Source organism: Glycine soja, chromosome 20 (assembly GCF_004193775.1).
Source record: "Glycine soja cultivar W05 chromosome 20, ASM419377v2, whole genome shotgun sequence".
Taxonomy (NCBI): domain Eukaryota; kingdom Viridiplantae; phylum Streptophyta; class Magnoliopsida; order Fabales; family Fabaceae; genus Glycine; species Glycine soja.
In genome coordinates, this window is record NC_041021.1 from 49,870,384 (window position 1) to 49,894,528 (window position 24,145).

The window sequence follows — 24,145 nt, forward strand, 5'->3', positions numbered from 1 at the left end:
ACGATTTGAGCAAATACTGATTTGAAAGTAAAATGAGGATGACAATGAACTGAATGATGAAACATTTGAGATAGAATAATAAAATATAGCCTTGATAGACTGATGTAATTTTACTTCTCATGGTACATTTGAATGCACTTTCATTATGGGTTATATAATGGAACCCAACACTGTTTGCTGCAACGAATGCAACCTACGAGCCAAATGCTTGTAATCCTATTGATATTGTTTGCCATAACGAAGATATAATAAAGCTTATGGGCCTAGTTCCCATAATATACATGACGGAATACCAGGCTTATCCGCACATAGCATGATTAGATATCCAATGACACATGGACCCTAACATGTAATATACATGAAAAGTTATATATCTAACACATACTTAAAGCTGAAAATCTATCAAGTGAATGCTCATGAATAGTTATATATCAAACACATACCTTTTCCTAGAATAGTTTCAATCTGAAACTCATGTCTATGGTATTTGTGAATATCAGAACTTTCTTTTGGACCAACCCCAACTTCAACACAGCAAGGATGTTAAGTAACTTATCACTGGCAGGACATGATATCTGACACAATATTTAATGAAAGCATTTAAAACCTGATCAATTCCACAGAAAAAAAAATGTTGAATGAGAAAGATACAGGCATACAACAACAACAACAACAACAACAACGCCTTATCCCACTAGGTGGGGTCGGCTACATGGATCAACTTCCGCCATAATGTTCTATCAAGTACCATACTTCTATCCAAACCATTAATTTCGAGATCCTTTTTGATAACCTCTCTTATAGTCTTTTTGGGTCTTCCTCTGCCTCGAATTGTTTGTCTTCTCTCCATCTAGTCTACTCTCCTCACTACAGACATAAATGAATATATATATATAATGCAAGAAAAACGCAACCTAAAATCTATTGTGAAAAGTGATATAGCTTTCAAACATGCTCTAGGGAGAAATGCTAACAATATCAGATTTTAAATTCATAAAAACAAACTTAAATTTTTGTTGGGATCACTAATTCAAATGACATTTTTATCTTAAAGTGTTAAATCTTCTCCCTCTAAATCAAACTTTTCCTTGTCAGACTGGTTCGTCTCCATAATGTCAAAAGGGCAGGTAGAATTTACTACCCAGAATTGCTGAACATTCTAGGAATGACCTCATCCTTATGATTTCCCACTTCAGGCAAAGTCAAAATAAAGGGACTGTGCAGAATCAACTTCTTTAGTTTGTCCACGTCAGCACTGCAGACAGTGTATCAGAAACAAATAAATACAATAGATGAGAGATTAAACAAATGGACATAAATGTAAGCCTAATCTTAAATAATGCCATGGACTGATCAATGACCATACAGGGGAAAAAACTTGGCCAGCAAAACTTTACAGACATAATATTTCATTTTATTTTTAGCTAGCATAGAATATAATCTTCAAATGTGGGAAGAAGCAACAAGGCACATTCCAGTATAGGGGACAAAAATGAATGTTTTCACACTAGTGTAAGTTTTTCTTTAAGCTAAAGAAGACCAGCAAGAGCAAAACAGTAGTGAAATACATACTTTTCAGCAAAACTGTACAATTTTTCCATCTATTCCTAATATCCCAAGGAACAATGTTATCAGAGGAAAACACTTTAACCACCAGCAGAGAATCACAATCCAACCACTTTTGCCAACCATTCTTGAACACAAGTTCAATAGCCATCATAGCCCCAACTAAGTCAGCATAAAGCGCATGTTTGATGCAAAGATTATCAGAAAAACAACCAAGCATGGCAGCACTACTATCCCTAGTTTATATTACACATCCACACCATTTAATAACTTTTTACTAGATAACTTTATCACAAGACTCCATCAGATTAAATTATTCAATAATATGTGCAAAATTTTAGATTAATCCAAAGTTATTTGATATCTCATTTATACACATCAAAATTAACATAATCAATTTTTTTTTAAATATGTGAAAATAAGAACTTATTGTTGTTCAATTTTTACTGGATTTGACTCAAATAATATATATGATAATAATTCAATGGCCAGATCAATGATAATCTCATTTTATATAAAGCTATTGAAGTGTAAAGGTGTGTGTAACTCATTAGCTAGAGAGTCAGAGAGATTTGAAAATGACAGAAAACATGAAAATATCATAAGTGGAAGCAACACCATAAATAGCACACCTTGATGTTGCAGACATAAGAAGACACTGGCAACTTCTGGGTACATGAGGCGTAAAAGCTTTTATATGATTTTCATACCCATATGATAATAGAAGATCTGCCTGAAACATTATTTTGAATATCAATCACATCAACACGTACAAACAAGAAGTAGTATCAAGGATTGTTCAACAGCTAGTTGAATTGGCGTTAATTAATAAATAAAAATTTAAAAGTGAACCAAAACGTGAAAATTGCAAATCAATGAAAAGCATTAAACCCCAACAATATTTTGGATACCAAGTGGTGTTATTGACACACTTGAAAAAAGCAATTGCTCTGGATATAACTCAACATGAAAAAAACAATATGACAATATGATACTTGTTTTCAAACATACATTATATATTTTCTTTTTACTATTATTATTTTTTTGCACCGACAGTTTCTTTCAATGGAAAAGCAAGTATCATTATATGGGAAAACTAATCTTCTACAATACTTTATTATTACATGAGATCTTACACTTTTAATAATTTTTACTAATAATATATATAAATTAATGTTAACAGTAAACGGTAAACTCATTATATTAGATCATGTATAGTATTATCATTTTTTCCGGAAACAATCAAGTAACAGACACCATGATTAAAACATAAATGATTAATATACTGAAATTAAATTTAAATAATATTAAAATTTGTTTGATGCAGAAATAATTATAATTTTTTTAGTGGTTACCAACGAAACTGCGGAGGAGTAGTCATGAAACCTTAGGGGATTAAAATTAAAAACTAGAAGCTCGGACAATGGAAGTATCTACAATTACTGAAACCTTAGGGGATTAATGCAGAAATTTGGCCCATTATGGCGGATCTGCGAAGTTTGCAATAACGTCTAGTTAATATTAATCACACCTTGCTCACGCCACTCCCTGAAGGAGCAACGCAAAAAGAACGAGGCATCATATTCATATTGATATAAGTGTAGTAGGATCTGAGAATTGGAGTGAGTTTGATGGCGAGAGCAAGCTCTGGTCTGCAATACCCAGAGCGGTTCTACGCCGCGGCCTCTTACGTTGGATTCGACGGATCCACCAAATCTCTCACTTCCAAGTTCTCCAACTCCACCGCTCTTCTTCTCTACAGCCTCTATCAGCAGGTACCCTACTCAACATTCAAGATCTCTTCCTTCCCCGCATTTTCACTTCTCCCAACTCCAATTCACGTCAACGTGTATGGATTTTCCATTTTTTTATTTTCTAATCAATAGCCGCCTTTGTTGGAAGGCGACTGTTGGTAGATCTGGAATTTTTCGATGGTATCAATTCATGTGACAGTAATAATGTAAAGAATTTCCAGGACTCAATGATCTTATATGCCTAGCCTGCAATTGCATACGTTCTGATGAAATGTTGATTTGCCAACCATTTTAGCTTCCTCGTATCGAATACGTTTTTGTTGTTTTGTTTGATGTGCTATTATTATATGTATGTTTTTGTTCGTGAGGATTACGTGTAAATTTAATGCTTGATTTCTTATGGCAGGCTAGTATAGGACCTTGTAATGTCCCAGAACCCAGTTCATGGAAACTTGTGGAGCATAGCAAATGGGCCAGGTTTGTGTTCTTTAAATTAAACATTCAAGCTTCCTTTGCTTTCTCTAGTCTCTGCGATTTTTTCTATATCATCCCTTCACTCTATTAACGTATGCATTTATGCATGATGCAGATTTTACCATGCTTCTCCATGCTATATACAGTTATACGTTATGCTCATATTTTGTTATTTATACTGCATTAGTTTTTATCAACACTTCATTTTATACTATTCTATCAATTTGCACTATTGCATTCCTGCTTCTGTTTCATTGAGAATATCATTAAAAGCAGTCGTTGTTGATGCAGCTGGAACCAGCTTGGAAACATGTCTTCCACAGAAGCCATGCGCCTTTTTGTTAAAATATTGGAGGTCATGCATGCTCTTAATTTTATTTCACATTTTTCCCTCTGTATATGGTAGTTGATTTCTTTTATTCTTATTTTCCTTTTTTGTGTAGGAAGAAGATCCTGGTTGGTATTCAAGAGCATCTAACTCCGTTCTAGACCCTGTTGTTGATGTGCAAATGAATGTATGTATTACCAAATACCAAGGCTATATATAATGATGAGTCTTCTTCCTTTCACCCACCAGACATGCAACCAATTCTCGTGCAACTTAGTCATTTGAATGATTTTGTTGTAAATTATCTGCTGATTTATTCTTACAGCATTTAGGATTTGATATTTAGAGTTGAATTAATGTATTGTGTAGTCACATAAAGATAAATGAAATAGGAACATGTTTTCTCCACTTTTGCCGCAACTGTTAACATAATTTCTCCCCCTTCCACTGTATTGTGTTGGTTTTACAGCACAATTCCAAAGTTGAGCCAGTAATTGAGAATGCAAACACGTATCCAGAGATAAAAACCATTTCCACTGAAAATGGAAGTCATGTTGGAACTCAGGATAAGGATGTTGTCATTGAAGGCTTTGGCTCAGTTGGAGTATATGACCAATGGGTTGCACCTCCAGTGTCTGGTCAACGTCCAAAAGCCAGATATGAGGTCAAAATATAAATTTCATTCTTGTTTTGCTATTTTTTTTCTGGTTCGATCAATTTATTCCTTTTGCTGAGCTACTGTGTTTTTATATGTTCAGCATGGAGCTGCAGTCGTGCAAGATAAATTGTACATATATGGTGGAAACCACAATGGTCGTTACCTTAATGATCTCCATGTAAGCATATGTTTAACATCTCTGTTGCATGAAGTATACATTTTGGCTAAGAAGTGAATATATCTTGTAAGGTTTACTCAAACCACTAATTTCGGCTTAAGTAACGGTTTATCATGTGGTTTTACAGCTTAACTTTTCTTAATCTCCTTCTCCCTCTCTCTCTCTCGAGTTGACTACATTATGTGCATTTATACTTTGAATTACATTGAAACAACACAGGTTCTAGATTTGAGAAGTTGGACTTGGTCGAAGATTGAAGCTGAGGTTGTTGAATCTACTGACTCATCCTCAATAACATTCCCTTGTGCTGGACATTCCTTGGTTTGTATTGAAAAAGTCCATTTCTCATTTGAAAAACCTCACTTCATCTTCTCTTCTACTAGTACTAATTCTGGAATATTTTGGATTTTAATGATTGAAACTTTGTTACCATAGATTCCATGGGAAAATAAGCTCCTATCAATTGCTGGTCATACAAAAGATCCTAATGAAAGTATACAAGGTATACACATGATAATAATGGTGTATGTCTCGTCATTCTATTGAGGGGTTAGCATCATATGTGCAAAACTTGAAGCATGTAGAAATGAGAAATCTAGGAATTTTTTCTAGATGAGTTTCAGAACAGAAGCTTTACAAAATTTGATGGTTTACTTCATTTAAAAAAACTAAAAAGCATGATACTATTACTTTATTCACCTTAATGAAAAGCAATCAAGACAATTGGGAGGTGATGAAATTTTAGTGTACATATGCAAGTGAAACATTTATGCACAAATTTTTCTGGCCCTTTGAAGTCAATTTTTGTTGAACAATAAAAATGTAATATTTTGCTTTGTTGATTCAATCTATATATCCATTAATACGTGCTTTCCCCTTGTTTATTGGCTTTATTTTCCCTACTTTTGTATTCTTTTATTGTTATCATTTTCATTGTAATTACAATTAAGCTTCCATTTTTAACATTATTAAATGTTCATTGTATTATAACAGTGAAAGTGTTTGATCTGCCAAACGCTACATGGTCAACTCTGAAGACTTATGGGAAACCCCCGGTATGTATTGTTATTCTTTCTTTTATGCATATTAACCCAAAAAAACTTAGAAACTCTTGAATTTTGTATATATGTGACTGCAACAGTTGCATTTGCTTTTCCCTAACTGCCTTTTCTTTTCCTTTCTTATTATACTCCCATTCCTTAAGAGATGATTATATTATGCCCTCCTTCCCTCTAGTTTCAAAAATTACACTTCCCTCCCATGAAATATAGAAATGTTCTACACTTTAGTCCATTTTAATGAACAAGCCTTGTAGGGGCATTTTCCCTGTCTTTGAAACTTTCAGTGTTACCAGTAGCTAACTTTGAACACCCTATTATTGATTTTAGGATTTAGAAGATGAAATGAAATTTTAAGCAACCTTACTATTGGTTTTGGAACTTTAATCAAAATTTTCAATGTGTCTTCTATGGTACTCAAATTGACAGTAGGGATTTAAATTTAGTTGCCAATATCGTTGAGCATTGCACTGAGGAACAAACAGCCCCTAAATGTCTTGTTCACATTAAAACAGATCACAATGTTACACATGTCAATCTCTTAGGAGAAGGGAGTGTAATTTTTGTTTTTTTTTAATAGAGAGAAAACCAGTGTATATGAAGGGAGGAGAGGGAAGTGCAATTTTATTATTTTTTACAAAAAAAAAAGTAAAAGAAATGCATTAATGGAGTGTTAAAGTTGCATTTTTTCATATATGATTTTTAGGTCTCACGTGGCGGACAATCAGTTACCTTTGTGGGTACAAGCTTAGTAATTTTTGGTGGAGAAGATGCAAAGAGAACTCTATTGAATGATTTACATATTCTTGATTTGGAAACCATGACATGGGATGAAATTGATGCTGTGTAAGAAGTTTCCTGAAGCAACCTTTCTCTCTCACTTATTTCTTATTTTACCTTTTTTTTGGTTGGGTGGGGATGGGTATGGAAGTTTTAATTGATATGCTGGGAAATGTTAATGTTTTAAGGGTGTAAACAAAAAAAAATCACAGGTGCAAATTGAAGTTTAACTTTGTTTTGCAACTAACTTTTCTGCTTATGCCAAAATCTGGCTTTCATGCATGGTAATTATGTTACTCATTTTCATGAGTGGCGAATTTGGTATATTTTGGTTTTGTATTACTATATAGAGATGAAAGAATGAAAAAGGAAGCATGTTAATGCTTGATGCTAAAGAAGTCTTAATTGGCAGTGGGGTGCCTCCTTCTCCAAGGTCTGATCATGCTGCAGCTGTTCATGTGGAGCGATACTTGCTTATCTTTGGTGGGGGTTCACATGCAACTTGCTACAATGATTTACATGTTCTCGATATGCAAACTGTAAGACCATTGCCTTTTCTATTAAGCTGTGAACCAGGAAAATCATCTTCCTCTAATCGTCTATGTGAACTACACAGATGGAATGGTCCCGGCCAACACAGCTAGGTGAAATACCGACACCTCGTGCTGGACATGCTGGTGTGACAGTAGGGGAGAACTGGTTCATTGTTGGCGGGGGTGACAATAAGAGTGGTATGGTTTTTTTCAGCTGGTCACTTAAATACAAAAAAAATCATTTTGGGAATGAATTTTTCTGATAAAATACTGCTTGGTTCATGAACAAAAAATTTTGCAATTCACGGAGTAGACATCTATTCTTTTAGAGGTCAAACTAAATAAATAAATAAAACTAGTTTTCTGATGGTGGTGCTGCAAAGTTAATTGGTTTTGCATTCTTTCAAAGATACACACATGCTCGTATTCATGTTTGAGTTTTGGTTCTTTAATCCATCATGATTAGTTTTGTATTAGGGAACCAAACCTCCACATGGGAGACTTCATTGGTGATTGTAAAAATCACAGTACAACTTGTATTGAAACTTATCTAATATATAATATTAATTTTGCGGATCAAAAAAAAAATTTGGTGTGATTAATTGTGAACTTACATAGATACTACATAATGCATTGTTTTATCTGTAAATATATTAACTTTAAGAAAATGGCAAATCAACGAATCACTCCAAATGCATTCTGGGAAAAACTAGCCTTTTATCCAAACATCCCTCTCCTACAGAATCTATTACTGAGACAATTAGAATAGAGAGTAAATTCAAACAAGCACTTATTTTACATGACTTACTTTTGGTTGCATCTATCTCCCTCGGTTCTTTGGTTTCCCCCTGGTTTTGGATATTTCATCCATAGATGAAGCAGGTTAGTTGCCAATTTCCTCTATCTTGATCCTTAAAACAGATTTTGGAGTTACAGTAACAGGTATAAATTCATGACTTATAAAGGGAAGTAACAATTATAAAGGACTAATGTATCATTTGATTATGAACTGAAGTGATGATAGAAGTGCTTATTTGTGGAAATTTTTAATGCTTACTGTTCATTGTGAAAGATAGTTTACAAGTAAAAGCATTACTGTTTCATTTGGATCATTGTGAAGGGAAATTTCTGGTGTAGTTATGATAGAAACCCAGTATCTTAGTACAAAGAATAAAGAAAATCTCCCCTTATTACATCACTGTAGAACTTTGAGGGTCTGCATCTCTCAATGCTCAAAGGTCTGGATTTCCTCTCAAATGACAAAATGCCTTTCCTTCTCAACCCTTCTTATTTATAGGCAACAACTTACTTTGTCTCTTCTGATTATCCCAGTCCAACCAACTCGCTCTAATGCTAACAGATACCTAACACTAACAGATACCGAATAAGTTATGTATGTGTATGGCTTCATCACCTAGATTGTTGCAAATTTATTGATGATTTTAGATTTGAGGACATTTTTTGTGCTGTCTTATTATTGCTATACATGCCCCGTTTCAAATTATATTCCATGCTATTCTGCAGGGGTCTCAGAGACTGTTGTGTTGAATATGGCTACACTGACTTGGTCAGTGGTAACTTCTGTTCAAGGGCGTGTTCCTGTTGCTAGTGAGGTATTCATAATTGTGTAGGGACCTTTTATCATGGGAGAATTCCAAATAATGAATTCTCGTTAAAAATATTGACCATGTAGGAAAAATAATTGCTTGATATGGTTATTATTTATAATATATTAGTTTAAATAACCACTCCTAGTGGTTATTGTCCCTTGATGGTAAATGTTTTTATCAAGAGTTCTGTTTCTGAAATTCTCCCTTTTATTATATGGTTCTTTTTACAGGGTTGCTTGTGCTATAAATTCTGATTAACTGATCCTTGTTAACTCAATGCTGTCATCATTCATCAGGAAGATACACAGACCTTTCACATAGTTTTCTTGTGCTGTCTGCTTAAGATATGATAAAATTTCAGTTTCCTATTACAGGGCTCGAGTTTGGTTGTAAGCTCTTATGATGGTGAAGACATACTTGTATCATTTGGAGGATACAATGGACATTACAATAATGAGGTGAAGAACTGAAGATTATTTCAAAATCTTGACCTTTTCTGCTTTATTTTGCTCTTTTATTGTTCTCTCTCCCTGATGTAGTTTGCTGGATTCAGGTCTATGTCCTTAAACCAAGCCACAAATCAAACTTGCAATCAAAACTAATAGAAAACCCCATTCCATACAGTGTTTCTGGTGCGCATAATGCCACAAATGCTACCCGAGATCTGGAGTCTGAAGCAGGCCACAAAGGGATTATCAAGGAACTTGTCATGGACAGTGTTGATTCAATAGTATGTATCATTGTAAGCCATGTACTATTTCACTTGACTAACTAGACCAACACATCTAGCCAATGTCGTTGGGCAGTTTGTGTGATATTTCACGTATTGCTGATCTTAGGACCAATGCTAAAATAGTAATGAAAAATCATTTGGAAGCTCATAAGAAACTCCAAATCTCTACTTTGGAAATGCATTTGTAGATAGTGGATTCCTATTTTACTGTTGAACTACTGCAAATTCTGTGTGGATTATTCTAATTACAGGCATAGATCATATCGTGCATTTGGTGCATTTCATTTCAATACCTGCTAATCACCTTTTTCCCATTTTATTTTTTGGTATCTTGCAGAAATCAAAAGGTGATGTTATAACAGTTCTAAAGGTCGAGAAAGAAGATTTGGAATCATTGCTCTACAAAGAGAAGTTGCAAACTCTTCAACTAAAGCAAGAGCTTTCAGAAACTGAAACTCGTAACTCTGACCTTTGCAAGGTAACTACTTTAATTGTTGAAGATCTTTTTTTATTTTTGAAAAGTTGAAATGGGCTATTATGTTGTTAGTACATATCGAATAGAATGCATGGGTGAAGTATTGGTAAATGATGGTGTTAAAATCTAATAATTTCACTATGCCATGACAACTCCCTTATTTATGCAGGGCTAAGAAAGGACTTCAGTTATATGGTGAAAATAGTGTTTCTAATAATATATTAATAAATATAAGCAGAATGCAGTCATGCATGAGATCTATAGACAAAATTTGAATATTATTCTATAATGCTATCAAGATGTCCTCACTTTTATCACACTGAAAATGCAGGAACTCCAATCAATACGTGGTCAGCTTGCTTCTGAGCAGTCAAGGTGTTTCAAACTTGAGGTAATCATTAATGCTTCTGACAACCTTCCTCTCTTAATCATGAGAACGTGTTTCTAAACATTTATTATCTTTACATTGAGAAATGAAACTTTGAAAGTACACGATGTCTGAAAGGTATGCCTGATCTCTCCAGTGGATCCAACTCAGAATAATGAAGAAATCACAAAACTTATGTTGCCTAAATGAAAAATGGAATGGGTTGTGGGTAAGGAGTACTTTTGATGTAGAGAGTATTTGGTGATGCATACCTGCCTGGGAGAATTGTTGTTATTTACAGTCTAGACATCCCCTGGTCTAGTTTGTCTATCTGAGGCTGGTTTAGAAGTTTGGTGTTTGTTCTTTTATTATTGATGAAATAATTTGATTTGTTTCTTTTTTCACTGTTTGGGATGACAGGTGGAGGTTGCTGAATTAAGTCAGAAGCTCCAGACAATTGGGACACTACAGAAGGAACTTGAGCTCCTGCAGCGGCAAAAAGCTGCATCCGAGCTGGCTGCCCTGAATGCAAAGCAAAAGCAGGGTTCAGGTGGTGTATGGGGTTGGCTTGCTGGTGCTCCTCCCCCTACCCAGAAAGAAGATGATGGGTGATCGCGTGATTAAACTAACTGGATTACTATGCTGCATTTAGTTTCATTAGCCCATTTTTACATCCAATACACTTATTTTTTTTATTCAATTCTTTTTTTGGTGAAGGGAATAAAATCTAGCTTTCTGTTTAGGAAAAACCCCCCGTAGGGGTCTTGCAATTGCAGTAATACATATTTCACATATTCTGTAATTTTATTTACTTGTTCAGGACAGTGCATGTTGTTGTTCCCGGCTTCCCGCCAATTTGCTGATTTGTTTTGAATCCACTATTGAATGAAAAGATAAGTATTCTTCTATTTGGAAGAACTATATCACATTGATAAGTGTTTCTGTTATATATTTTTTAAACTTTATCAACGGTTGAGACATGCATAAAATATTTTCAATGAAAATGAATTTTTATTGCTTTGGCGAATTTTTCTTAATTTTTTTCAACTACAAAAAACAAAAATCAATCCTTTGGTTGTTAACTCTTGAATAAATGTTATCAATACAAAAAAAATATTTTTTTTCTGTCTAATCAAACACTAATTTTTTAATTATTTTTTTTATAAACTTTTCATAATAAAATATGAATCTCTATTTATATATGCAATGACATCAATTTACAAATTATAATAAAAGTTTGTTGATTTTTAAATTGATTTTTTTAAAATCAACATAATTATTTTTTATTGACAGATCATTATAAAAAATTATAACCTTCAAAAAATAATTCCAAAGGAGGTGAGTATTTTTTTATAAATTAAGTAAAAGTGTCATTATAATTGCAATTTTCCTTAAAAATTATTCATTGATCTAAATTAATTATAATGTTTTACAATAAGTATTTTTTTACTTGAACCTTTCATCAAGCATGAGAGTATAAAAAAATATTTACGAGTTTATAAAACAAGTATTTTTTTTTCTTTTAGACTCATTTTAATTTATGAGTTTTTATCATTGAATAAAATTTAATAAAACAAATACATAAATAATTATTTTTATATTTTTTTCTTATTTAAATTTTTTTTATTTTCATCTCTTTAACCTTAATTTTATGATATGAAGTTAACAATCAAATCGAAATTTTAAATATATAATAACTCTTGTTTGCTATTTGAGATGAGTTAAGTTAAAAAATATTAAATTACTAATTCGATCCTTTCATTTATTTAATTAGTTTGGTTTGATTCTTTTATTATTTTAAAAGTTCAATTTCATCTTTAATCTTTAAAATTGATATAATATTGACATTTTCAAAAGTATTGTTAAAATTTCTAATTAAGATCTCTTATATGTCAAATAAGTGTTTTTTTTGTTGTTGTTGTGTCATGTATACAAGAAGTTAACGTTGTTTCTTGTAACGTTTAGTAACATTGTATGAATTTTAAAAATTATGGGATTAAATTGAAAATTTTAACAATAAAAATAAATAAATAAATAAATAATTCATCTTAAAAAGTTAAATAAATAGAGGACCAATTTAATTTTTATAAAAAAAATAATCTATTATATAAAGAACATCTTGTTTTTCGGGATGATATCATGTAACATTCTTATATTCATTTCCTCCAAAAAAAATATTAAATAAGATTATTTTATTTTTAATTTCAAACAAATATAATTAACAAATAAATGGAATCAATTAACATTGATATAATAAATTCATGCTAATATATGAAAAAATGTATAAAATAATTGTTAGTATATTATAATATTCAGGATAATTGATAATCCCGTTATACGAAAAAATATATTGATATATATATATATATGAAAAAAAACAGTACTAATTAATTGATGTTTGATTCATAATCAATTGATACATTAAATATATTTAATTTTAAAATTTACTATACTTTTTTACGGTCAAAATTTCTTATAATAAATTACATTAACTATCACTTTCATAATTTAAACTTAATTCAATCAAATAATTTTGTATCATTATATTTATTCTATATGTGATCTCTCTTCAAATGACAATAAGTAGGGTTTAAATAGAATCCTATAATATTCATCTTCATACCGGATTTTAATATTCATATTCAATCTCATACCCACAAAAGTAACACCTTTAATCTCATTCTGGTCCTACTGGATGCCAAAATACTCATATTAGTACCCATAATCCGTACTTATGTGTAAGATTAATAATAGTAAATTAATAAAAAAAATTAATTAAGACAATTATTACAATTATAGTAACAATTCATTCATAAATAACTCAAACATAAAATTAAAAATAATCATTCAACATAACGATTGTTAAAGTTAATATTCCAATCGCCTAACAAAATTTATAATTAAAGGTTTATGATTTTTCACTCTCTAATAATCATCTAACATAGCGATTTAGGATTTTTCCACTCTTTGATAGTGATATCATTAGAGATTAAAGACTCATAGTATTACTCATAAAAAAATATAATTATTTTTCAAAAACTTATGTATAAATATTATATACATATAATTTTTCTCTATATGTTCACAACAAATAATATACATACATGAGTGATTGGATGACTGTGTAAAATTGTTTACGGTATAGAGTGGGACGGGTTGAATACTATAATACTCATACCACATCCATACCCGTGTAACATTGTGATATATATATCCGTCACATACCCAACCCTAATATTGTAGATAGTTATCCATCGCACAAATTTTGTTAGGTATATATAAGATCTTAGTACACTTTGTTATCCCTAATCTTTTTCTCACTCTTTCTCTTCCATTTTTTTAGTTTTATTTACATTCCAACAAAAATTATTCTTGGAAAATTTGATAGGAATATATAATCAATATTTATTTTGATTAAACATGTATCTTAAACTATGAATTGTCTTAACTTTTAAAAATCCTTACTATAATAAATAAAACCAATCAAGTGATATAATTATCAATTTAATATATAATATTTGTTCATATTTTTTTTTTACTCAACCATTTACTTACAAAATTTAGAAATATATTTTATCATTTAATTTCAAATATCATGAAAATTAAGTATATAGTAAATTATTTCATATTTAGTTGAAAATAATATGCACAAATAAGAATGAGAAATAAATTCACACGCATATGTTTAGAGATAAACTTTGCATAAATGAGTATTTTTAATGGGTACTCAAGGGTAATGAGTATAACTGGACATGTATCTTTATTACCCGTTTATTGATGAACGCAATAACAAAATATCATAGTTCCTATACTTGCAAATAATATTAAAATACTTAAAATATTTTTTATTTTTTTACCAAGCTTAAATATGTAAATATTCTTTATAAAAAAAATTTGTACTCATGTTTTGGAGTATAATTTTATTTGAACTTATATGTTAGTGTTTTTTTTTTATTTGAGTACATATTTTAGAGAAATTTTTGAGATATTTTTTTTGGAGTTCACAATTTTTAATTATTTATTTAGAATTAGTCGTGAACATTTTTAATTGTGTAGATCATAGAATATTTGAAAAACTTTAGTTGTAACAATTAAAATTATTTTTAAAAAATATTAAAATAAATAGAATTACAATAAAAATGGTTGTTAAAATATTTTAAAGTATTTTTTAGTTTTGAAAAAATATCCGTGCTAATATTTAAAAAATTCACGAGTATCTGCATAATGAATATCATGCGATAATGAACGATCACATAAGGAGATTTATCTCATGAGACTACTATATGTGTGACTAGGCCTCCTTCGCCCATTGTCAATACAATTAAAATGTAAAATTATTTATATATATATATATATATATATATATATATTCATAATTATTTTATATGTTTTTTATATATATAAATTTTTTAAAAGTAATTGATCAATATATTAAAAAATATAATAATATAAAAAACCATAAATTATAAAATCAATACTCCTATTACACTAGTATTTTAGTAAAAAAAATGTTTTAACTAAAACTTAAGTTTTTATTTTAAAGTGAGAAGGAAATGATTTTCCTCAGTTATAGTTGATCCCCAAAAAATAATACCCAGGAAAATGCATTTCTTACTCTCTCTCTGCAACAATTAGGGTTTTAAACCTTTAATCCAATCCAAAAACTCACATTTATTATCTTACTGCGATTTTTCCACCTCGCGCGATATGGTATTGTCCCTTTCCATTTCCCATTAGCTTCTTCTCCTCACGCCCGCTCATGAGCCACCATCGCAACAACCACGCTGCGCTCACTGTTTCAACCGGCGATGCGAATCCCGATGACTGTCACCAACCGGTCGATGCTCCCCTTTCCGCAGCAGAACAGATTAGGGTTAGGGTTTCATCGGAGGACAACGCGGCACCCGCATCCTCCACCGCCGATCGCTTCGACCGCATCAACAACCACGCCGCGTCGAGCAGAACGTCTGAATTAGCAAGATTCTCGAACTCCGAGGTGAAATCGCTGCTATCGGAGTTTGACGATTACGTGGCAGCTGGCGGAGCGTCGAGGAACGTAGGGCACGGTTTTGAAATCGGTGACATGGTGTGGGGGAAGGTGAAATCGCACCCGTGGTGGCCGGGGCACATATACAACGAAGCTTTTGCTTCTTCCGCAGTACGAAGAACCAAGAGGGAGGGCCACGTGTTGGTGGCATTCTTCGGTGACAGCAGCTACGGGTGGTTTGAGCCGTCGGAGCTCATCCCGTTTGACGCGAATTTCGCAGAGAAATCGCGGCAGATAAGTTCTAGAAACTTCCTGAAGGCCGTGGAAGAGGCCGTAGATGAGGCCAGTAGAAGATGCGGCCTTGGATTGGTTTGTAGGTGTAGGGGCCCTGGGAATTTTTGCCCCACCGATGTGGAAGGGTATTATTCTGTTCAGGTGCCGGATTATGAGCCTGGAGTGTATTCTGATGCTCAGATCAGAAAGGCCAGAAGTGAATTTGGAGCTGCGGAAATGCTTTCTTTTCTGAAGCAATTGGCATTGAATCCACATGGTGGTGATCAGAGAAGCATTGGTTTCACTAAGAATAGGTCCACTGCGTTTGCTTTTCGACGGGCAGTGTTTGAGCAGTATGATGAAACTTATGCGCAGGCTTTCGGTGTGCAGCCGAGGCGCCCTTCGGATTCTGCCGGTAATCACCTTGATCGGCCTGTGAGGCTTCCTGCTAAAGGTATATTATAATGCTTTTCTTTGTTTTCCATTTAGGATGTTGTTATATGCTTTTTTTGTGAACATTGTGATACTCAGGCCAGGATTGGATATACTTTTACATAAGCAATTATAGTAAAAGAGTGAATTGAGTTTCTTGCATGAGCTAAAATCAACTTTTACACCTATTTTTTTATAGAAGCTCTTTTTATTTAGTGTCTCCAAAAGTTAAGGGGGATAAGTTGATTTTAGCTTGTGCAGAAGCTCAATGCATATTATCTCCTTATTTTATTCTCCTAAACGTGGTTTTGAAGAAGTTTATCAAAACAGGGTCAGTAAGTTTATCTTTTTGCCCACCACCATAGATTACAAATGGTACAGTTCTTTCTATTTTTTCTTCATTAGGTTTCCCTTGTACTAATTGTCATAATCATAATCTATTCATGATTACATTAATGCAAGTTTTTTAAGTTAACTGAGACTTGTTACTGTAATTAAGTATTCCTACTATCCTGGCAAAAAAGTTGAGTGAAAGGTGAAGCTTTCTGTGCAGGCTGCAGCATTAGGATAACTCGGCCATTTGCATTTTATGAGCTTTGTTGATATGTTATTGCATTGTAAGCTCATGTGATTTAATTGCTTGTGAAAGGATGTTAGTTAGTGTGGATTGAATTATATCTGGCTGATTGCTGCCTGTCTAGCTATTGTAATAGGGTTAGTATGTGGATGCTACCATTTTTCTGATGCTTTTTTGGTTGCATATTCTAGCTCCTTTGAGTGGTCCAATGGTGATAGCAGAAACTTTGGGTGGTGAGAAGAGTGCAACAAAATCTGTAAAAGCTAAGGGCAATTTCAAGACGGACAAGTATCTTTTTATGCGGCGAGATGAGCCCAGTAACACCTCCCAGTTACCGTCCAGGGAGACATCTGATGCAGCTGGGAGTTATGTGCTTCAGAAGAGGCCTTTAGCAGTGTCAGCAGCCCCCGAGGCTTTGGAGAAGCATGAAGACACAGGGTTTATGAGCCAAGGCATTGCAGCTTCAACTGTAAAAGGCGAAATAGCTGTTGCAGACCAGGTTCAATCAGATGGCATTGGTCATGCATCCCAAGAAATGACTAGGAGTGTTGAACCAGTGGAAGTTGCCAGTAAAAGCATGGGTAGGCCTGGGGAGATGGCATTGCCGAACATAGTTAATGAGACATCTCAGTCTACCAATATGGAGAGCAAAACTTCTATTGATGTAAAAAATGATGGAGATTTAACACCATCAGTACCACATGAAGATTTTCAGCAAATAGAGCAGGGATTCCTGGCTACATCTGGTGAAGTTAAGCATCACAAACTTAATGTTGATGGTGTGCCAAAGAAGATAAAAGTTCATAAGCGGCCTGCAAATGACTTGAAGTCCAAAACTTCTGGTATTGAGGGGAAAAGGAAAAAAAAAATGAAAAATGATTTAAATTTACAACCTATCTCAGGCCATCTGGAAAAGATTTCTACTTCTGAAAAAGCTGTACAGCTATCAGGGCAATCTGAAAAACCTGTCTCAATTGGATTGGCTTCTAGAGAGGATTTACGTTCAGAACCAATGCAGGTGGATGCTTCTACCAGTAATCTGATGCCCATGGATTCCATTGCCGAAGTTAATATTGAGTTGCCCCATCTTTTGGGTGATTTGCAAGCTCTTGCTTTGGATCCTTTTCATGGTGTTAAAAGAGGGATCCCTGCAGTTACTAGGCAGTTCTTTTTGCGGTTCAGGTCTCTTGTTTATCAGAAAAGCTTGCCTGTATCCCCACCCATGGTAACAGAGAATGAAGCTGTTGAAGATCGAAGACCTCCATCCAGTATTGGGACATCAGACAGTCCTGATGATCGTGCTAGAGCTTCACCACTTATAAAGCCTGTAAAACACATTGTTCGGCCTGACGATCCAACCAAAGCTGGGCGGAAAAGGGCCCTCTCTGATCGTCAAGAAGAAATTTCTGAAAAAAGATTGAAGAAAATCAAGAATATAAAGGCACTGGCTGCAGAGAAGAAGGCAGGCAGCCAGAAAACTTCTGAAGCTCGTCAAGGAGATGGAAAAGAATCCATGGCCCAGGCTCCACCCAAGGTAGTGAAACCAGAATTGACCAGGAAAGTGGAGCGTCCAGCCAAGGCGGTTGAACCCACCATACTGGTGATCAAGTTTCCCCCAGAAACATCACTACCATCTGTTGCAGAGCTGAAAGCAAGGTTTGCTCGTTTTGGGCCAATAGATCAATCAGGTCTCCGGGTGTTTTGGAAGACCTCAACATGTCGAGTTGTTTTCTTGCATAAGGTTGATGCACAATCTGCCTATAAATATGCTCTAGCAAACCAATCCTTATTTGGCAACGTGGGTATGAAGTGCTTCCTCCGTGAATTTGGTGATGCTTCATCTGAAGTCTCTGAAGCTGCAAAGGCTAGGGGAGACAATGGTGCCAATGAATCACCTCGGGTCAAGGATCCTGCAGTGGTTCAGCGCCAGTCATCAGTATCAGCCCAGCAACCTCTTCCTCAGCCAATGATCCAACTCAAATCTATACTGAAGAAATCTACCGGGGATGAGCTAGGCCAAGGAACCGGTAATGGAGGTAGTAGTAAGGGGACTCCGCGTGTAAAATTCATGTTAGGTGGGGAAGAAAGTAGTAGGGGAGAGCAATTAATGGTGGGTAATAGGAACAGCTTCAACAGTGTTAGTTTTGCTGATGGTGGTGCACCTTCTTCTGTTGCTATGGATTTTAATACTCCCCCTCCTACTCAGTTTAAAAAAATCCCACAACAAAATTTGCATAATTCCGAAATGGCACCCAGAAATACACCCAATTTTATAAACGCGACCGCATCAGCTACTGCACCCACCGTTGATATATCACAGCAGATGATAAGCCTTCTGACAAGGTGCAACGATATTGTGAATAACCTGACGAGTTTATTAGGTTACGTGCCCTATCATCCACTTTGATAAATATGGCACCGTACTCAACTGTAGACCGAATCCAATACAAGAAAAAATGCGGGCTAGTTGGATTGTGAATGACTTGCTCGAGGAAATGCATGAACCTAGAAATATAATCCTTCAATAGCCGTTTATTTTGAGATTTTTGTATCTTCACAATGTAAATGTACTACCATATTGATAGTGGCGTCTCATTTAGCTGCCTTTTCATTTGTTTTCTTGTTCATCTACTTGAATTGAATCATTTGCGAGGGTGGGGGAGATTTTTTTGGTTACCGGATGAGGTTGCTTGTTCATTTTTGAAGCCCACCCACTTACATTCCATGTACTTCGTACTCTTATTGTCCTGGAAAGTGTATGCCAATGCATGACTACCTTTGATTGGCCTTTTATAGCTACACACACTTTGGAGCCATTACGGGCCTTGCTCCGTCGGAATTAACAATAATGTTCTCTATACATTAACTAATTTCTGGATAATATTTGTTATTTTTTATTTCAAATGTGTATATAAAAAAATAAACTAAATGCATATCCTGTCAAATATGATCTGTTAAAATAATAGAATTCTTATTCTTATAAATAACATTGCCATCCTTCAAAGAGCGGCTAGTTTTAGTGACGTGTGTAGTGCAATGCCGTATTCTAATTTATTAACTCAAAAAATGTCAACCTTAAAAAAAAAACCTTACGGATTACAATTACCAGCAGATGTTTATTTCTATAAAATTTTCCTATTTCGTAAGAGATTACAATTCCTTTTTCATTTATCTTTTCATATTTAATAAGTTTCTTGAGGTATAAATTTATGACTATTAGACATTGATGATGGATGAAAAAATAGGAATGTTTTTTTCATTGTCTCTAATTTTTCTTTTTATTATCTTATTTTTTTATTTCCAATATTTTTAAATTAACTTTTAATTAATTTATTTATGAAGTATGAAAATTATAAAAAATAATTTAAAGTAAATTATATAAAATTATATTTCATTTATGTAGTTACTTTTCTTATAATTATAAAAAATTATATAAATTTTTAAATTAGTCAAATCTTTTTCTTTGAAAAATATTTAAATAATAATTAAATAATTTTTAGTATTTTAATTAATAATTTAATTTAAACTAAGTTTCAAAATTATTATCATTATTATTAATGTTAATATTTATACAAAAGATAATATGCTGGTTAAAAAATAAATAAATATATATATATATATATATGTTGTATGAACTAATATGTTATTTAATATATTTATTTTGTTATTATATATATATATTATATCATATATAAATCTAATATATATTTTTTGCATAAAAAATTATATACATATTTTATATAATAGGTTGAATATTATAATTATTTAATTTTTAACCTACACATTAATAATCATTACATTTGAAGGAAATAAATTATGAGAATGATAAGCCACTCTTCAATAAAGTTACTCTTGAAATAACTTAATTTTAACTTTAATTGTGGATCATAACTCAATTCTTTCGTCAGTATAATACATAATGATACTATCATATCATACTGATATAACAACTAACGGATTATAATAGGATATAATAATTATCTTTTCCTAACTGAAAGAAGAAACAAATCCTTAATGATAGAAATATATTAATAATCTAAATGGATATTAATATCTCACTAAAGTGACGACCGTGTTTCTGGGTTGCAAAGAAAGCAAGAACAATTTTCATTCATTCGATTCCCAATAATAATGTCTCAGACCCCACCCCAAACCCTCGATTCCGATGAGGCGCCGCAAACCACCCACGCCACCCAAACCCCTTCCCTCCTCCACCTCTCCTTCAATCAGGACTCCGGGTGCTTCGCCGCCGCCACCGACCGCGGCTTCCGCATCTACAACTGCGACCCCTTCCGCGAGATCTTCCGCCGCGACTTCGGCCCCGGCGGCGGCGTCGGCCTCGTCCACATGCTCTTCCGCTGCAACATCCTCGCCTTCGTCGGCGGCGGCTCCTCCCCCGACCCCCGCTACCCTCCCAACAAGGTCATGATCTGGGACGACCACCTGTCCCGCTGCATCGGCGAGCTCTCCTTCCGCTCGGAGGTCAAGGGCGTCCGCCTCCGCCGCGACCGAATCGTCGTCGTCCTCGCCCACAAGATCTTCGTCTACAACTTCGCCGATCTCAAGGTGCTGCACCAAATCGAGACCATTGCAAACCCTAAGGGCCTATGCGACCTTTCACATGTCTCCGCCACCATGGTGTTGGTCTGCCCCGGGTTGCAAAAGGGGCAGGTTAGGGTTGAGCACTACGCCTCTAAAAGAACCAAGTTCATCATGGCTCATGATTCCCGAATCGCGTGTTTTGCACTCACGCACGATGGCAGGTTGCTTGCAACCGCCAGCTCCAAGGGCACACTCATTAGGCTCTTCAATACCCTCGACGGTTCACTGCTCCAAGAGGTCAATCAATTCAATCTCATTGCTTATGTGTTTTTAGTGTTGTTTTCTTATCAGAATTACAGTTTCACTTCGGTAATTTATATCATAAAGGTTGGTTTGCATTAAATATCAACGGAGGTTATTGCGATGAAACTTCAATTCTAGTTGAATAAATGTAGTAACTTCTCTTAAGGAGTTCCATCTAAGCATCTAAGTTTTAGTGTTGTTTTCCAATCGAACTTAAAATTTCACTTCGTTAATTATTGAGATGAAACTCCAATTCTGATTGAAGAATAACGCCAAAAGCACATAAAGAATTGGTATAAGTTTTTCCCTCTGTTTTAATCATTCTACAAATCCTTGGGATTTGTTACGATTGCACACAATATGCCAATACCCCCGTCTTTCGTGATATTGCACATGATACTTTTACATGGTTATGTGGGTGTTACTGTAATGTATTTCAAATAATTAAGGGGATTACTATAGGAGTTAAAAGTTATCATGTGGAATTTCAAGAAACCATAGGGGGTTTCTGTGTGATTTGCTCAAATTAATTTGATAGGAGTCGGATGGTTGGAACTTAATGCATGCTTAGTAACTTTCTTGAGAGATAAATTGCTTTTAATGTTTTAAGATGTTAGTGGTTTCTAGTGAGTTAAGTGTTTTGGAGGTTTGAATGGGAATGTGTGGGGTGATGATTTTCAGGTACGGAGGGGTGCAGACAGAGCAGAGATATACAGCCTTGCTTTTTCTCCTACTGCACAGTGGCTGGCTGTCTCAAGTGACAAGGGGACCGTTCATGTCTTCAACCTCAAGGTTGATTCCGGACTGTTGGGGCATGATAGATCGCACAGTACTTCTGAGGCAAATCTTGCTAGCCCCACCGCGATGTCGTCTCTTTCCTTTTTTAAAGGTTTGTGTGCCCATGATTTATTTGTGAATGATATTGAGTGGAAATTTGGTGCATTGTGTAGTGATTGTGAAAGAACTAGAACAGCAATTGTTGCTTTTGAGGTTTTAAATTGTGGTTACTGTTGGAGTTGTAGTTTTTTTCACAATCCTTAGATATTGCTGACAAATGTGTTTGATGCAACTACAATTGAGGTCATGGACTATTTTTTAGAACCTTGGTCACTGTAACATTACCAAGTTTAATTTAGTCTGGAAATTAAGAATTTTGTAACCTGTAATGAAAATTGTCCCTCACGATCATCTATTTTGTCTTTTTTATAGGTGTGCTACCCAAGTATTTTAGCTCAGAGTGGTCTGTGGCTCAATTTCGCTTGCAAGAAGGTTTGCAATATGTTGTTGCATTTGGCCATCAAAAGAATACAGTTGTAATACTAGGCATGGATGGCAGGTATGTCAGTAATGGATCATCATATCTGTGTCCTCTTTAGTTTGTCATGCTCTGCATTTTTGTTTGTTTTTTTTTTTTTTTTTGGGGGGGGGGGGGGGGGGGGGTGTTGCTTAAGAGATATTAGATATTCAGTATGGTGGAATAATGATTTAAAGCCTACTTCCTTCCACTGCATTAATTTTTATTTATTTGTATACCTATGCATTGCTTTGCTAAAATTGACCAAAGTTGGTGGATTCATTCAGGTTTTGTGCTTATGAAAGTTAAACAACAGAAAAATCAGATTGATTTTTACAGTCCTAAAGTGGATGATGTGTTATTGACTTGTTTTTTTTTTTCTTTTTTAAAGGTCCAAGATTAAGATGCTTCTTCAATATTGGCACCAGACGACTAGATGCATCATTTTTTGTTTTTATTTACAACTTTTTCGTATGCTTATAATTTATGATATAACTGATAAATGATGCCACTTTTGGGAAAATTTATATCTTAAAAATAAATAAAATGGTTTAAATGAGGGCATTTGCATTGTCCAACGATAAACTTTAATCCTATCAATATATTATTGTATACCAAAATAATCACTACTTCCTTGTCTTTGACTTGCTCTTTTTAGAAATTTGATGCGAATCTTCCTTGAAATTGTTAATGCAGCTTCTATCGATGTCAGTTTGATTCTGCAGCTGGTGGAGAGATGACCCAACTTGAATATTACAATTTCCTAAAGGCAGAGGAGACATTCTAGTCTAGTATGGATGCATCATGTATAGATCTTCAGTGGCAGTTGCTGTGAATACTATTTGAATTTTCTGTTTACCTCGTATTTATAACGCGTTAACTGTAAATATGAGTATTGCTAAATCCACCAATATTATCCTGTTCACTCTGTTGGCTTGTATAGATTAACACCTTATTGTAAATTAGAATGAACTGTCAGCAGCATTCGCTCCAAATTCATCACACTTTTGCTACGTCTTTCCACCCATTGGTTCTTTACTCATGGATCCTTGATTAGTAACGCCTAAAGGAATCCCCGTAACTAGTGGCACACATCTGCTAGACTCTTTTTTTTTTTACACATAATTTAAAATGAGATATAAGGTTATTCTTAAATTGAAATAGATAAATAGTTTAGAAAGTTAAATATACAGAAAAGGATAAAAAGAGGATAATTTAAAATG

General features: G+C 34.0%; 3 protein-coding genes across 4 annotated transcripts; all 3 read left to right on the top strand.

The window, feature by feature from the left end:
- Positions 1-2,942: 2,942 nt before the first annotated feature.
- On the top strand, positions 2,943-11,440 carry LOC114403100 (acyl-CoA-binding domain-containing protein 4-like). 2 transcript variants are annotated; one of them, XM_028365830.1, is made up of 18 exons: positions 2,943-3,341; positions 3,727-3,797; positions 4,086-4,149; positions 4,238-4,309; positions 4,592-4,786; positions 4,881-4,958; positions 5,178-5,279; positions 5,394-5,460; positions 5,952-6,013; positions 6,723-6,862; positions 7,209-7,335; positions 7,413-7,527; positions 8,854-8,942; positions 9,314-9,397; positions 9,493-9,681; positions 10,010-10,150; positions 10,479-10,538; positions 10,935-11,440. In XM_028365830.1, exons 1-18 carry the CDS (start codon positions 3,198-3,200, stop codon positions 11,124-11,126), a joined length of 1,992 nt encoding a protein of 663 aa, XP_028221631.1. In that variant the 5' UTR covers positions 2,943-3,197; the 3' UTR covers positions 11,127-11,440. The 2 variants fall into 2 exon arrangements, with proteins under 2 accessions (XP_028221631.1, XP_028221632.1); XM_028365831.1 differs by having other exon boundaries at positions 2,945-3,341; positions 9,493-9,669.
- Positions 11,441-15,091: 3,651 nt separating this feature from the next.
- LOC114402324 lies at positions 15,092-19,578 on the top strand. Its single transcript, XM_028364842.1, has 2 exons — positions 15,092-16,228; positions 16,975-19,578. The coding sequence occupies exons 1-2, from the start codon at positions 15,274-15,276 to the stop codon at positions 19,188-19,190; spliced, it is 3,171 nt and encodes a 1,056-aa protein (XP_028220643.1). The 5' UTR covers positions 15,092-15,273; the 3' UTR covers positions 19,191-19,578.
- Positions 19,579-20,831: 1,253 nt separating this feature from the next.
- Positions 20,832-23,935, top strand: LOC114403703 (autophagy-related protein 18a-like). The gene is made up of 4 exons (XM_028366816.1): positions 20,832-21,622; positions 22,310-22,517; positions 22,838-22,964; positions 23,619-23,935. Exons 1-4 carry the CDS (start codon positions 20,915-20,917, stop codon positions 23,707-23,709), a joined length of 1,134 nt encoding a protein of 377 aa, XP_028222617.1. The 5' UTR covers positions 20,832-20,914; the 3' UTR covers positions 23,710-23,935.
- The last annotated feature ends 210 nt before the right edge of the window (positions 23,936-24,145 follow it).

Coding starts and splice junctions, on each gene's coding strand:
- LOC114403100 (XM_028365830.1), top strand. CDS start 3,198: ATGGCGAGAGCAAGCTCTGGTCTGCAATACCCAGAGCGGTTCTACGCC. Junction 4,150..4,237: donor TTTTTGTTAAAATATTGGAG/GTCATGCATGCT, acceptor TTTTTTGTGTAG/GAAGAAGATCCTGGTTGGTA. Junction 8,943..9,313: donor GTGTTCCTGTTGCTAGTGAG/GTATTCATAATT, acceptor TTCCTATTACAG/GGCTCGAGTTTGGTTGTAAG.
- LOC114403703 (XM_028366816.1), top strand. CDS start 20,915: ATGTCTCAGACCCCACCCCAAACCCTCGATTCCGATGAGGCGCCGCAA. Junction 22,518..22,837: donor GTCTCTTTCCTTTTTTAAAG/GTTTGTGTGCCC, acceptor TCTTTTTTATAG/GTGTGCTACCCAAGTATTTT. Junction 22,965..23,618: donor ATACTAGGCATGGATGGCAG/GTATGTCAGTAA, acceptor TTGTTAATGCAG/CTTCTATCGATGTCAGTTTG.
- LOC114402324 (XM_028364842.1), top strand. CDS start 15,274: ATGAGCCACCATCGCAACAACCACGCTGCGCTCACTGTTTCAACCGGC. Junction 16,229..16,974: donor TGTGAGGCTTCCTGCTAAAG/GTATATTATAAT, acceptor TGCATATTCTAG/CTCCTTTGAGTGGTCCAATG.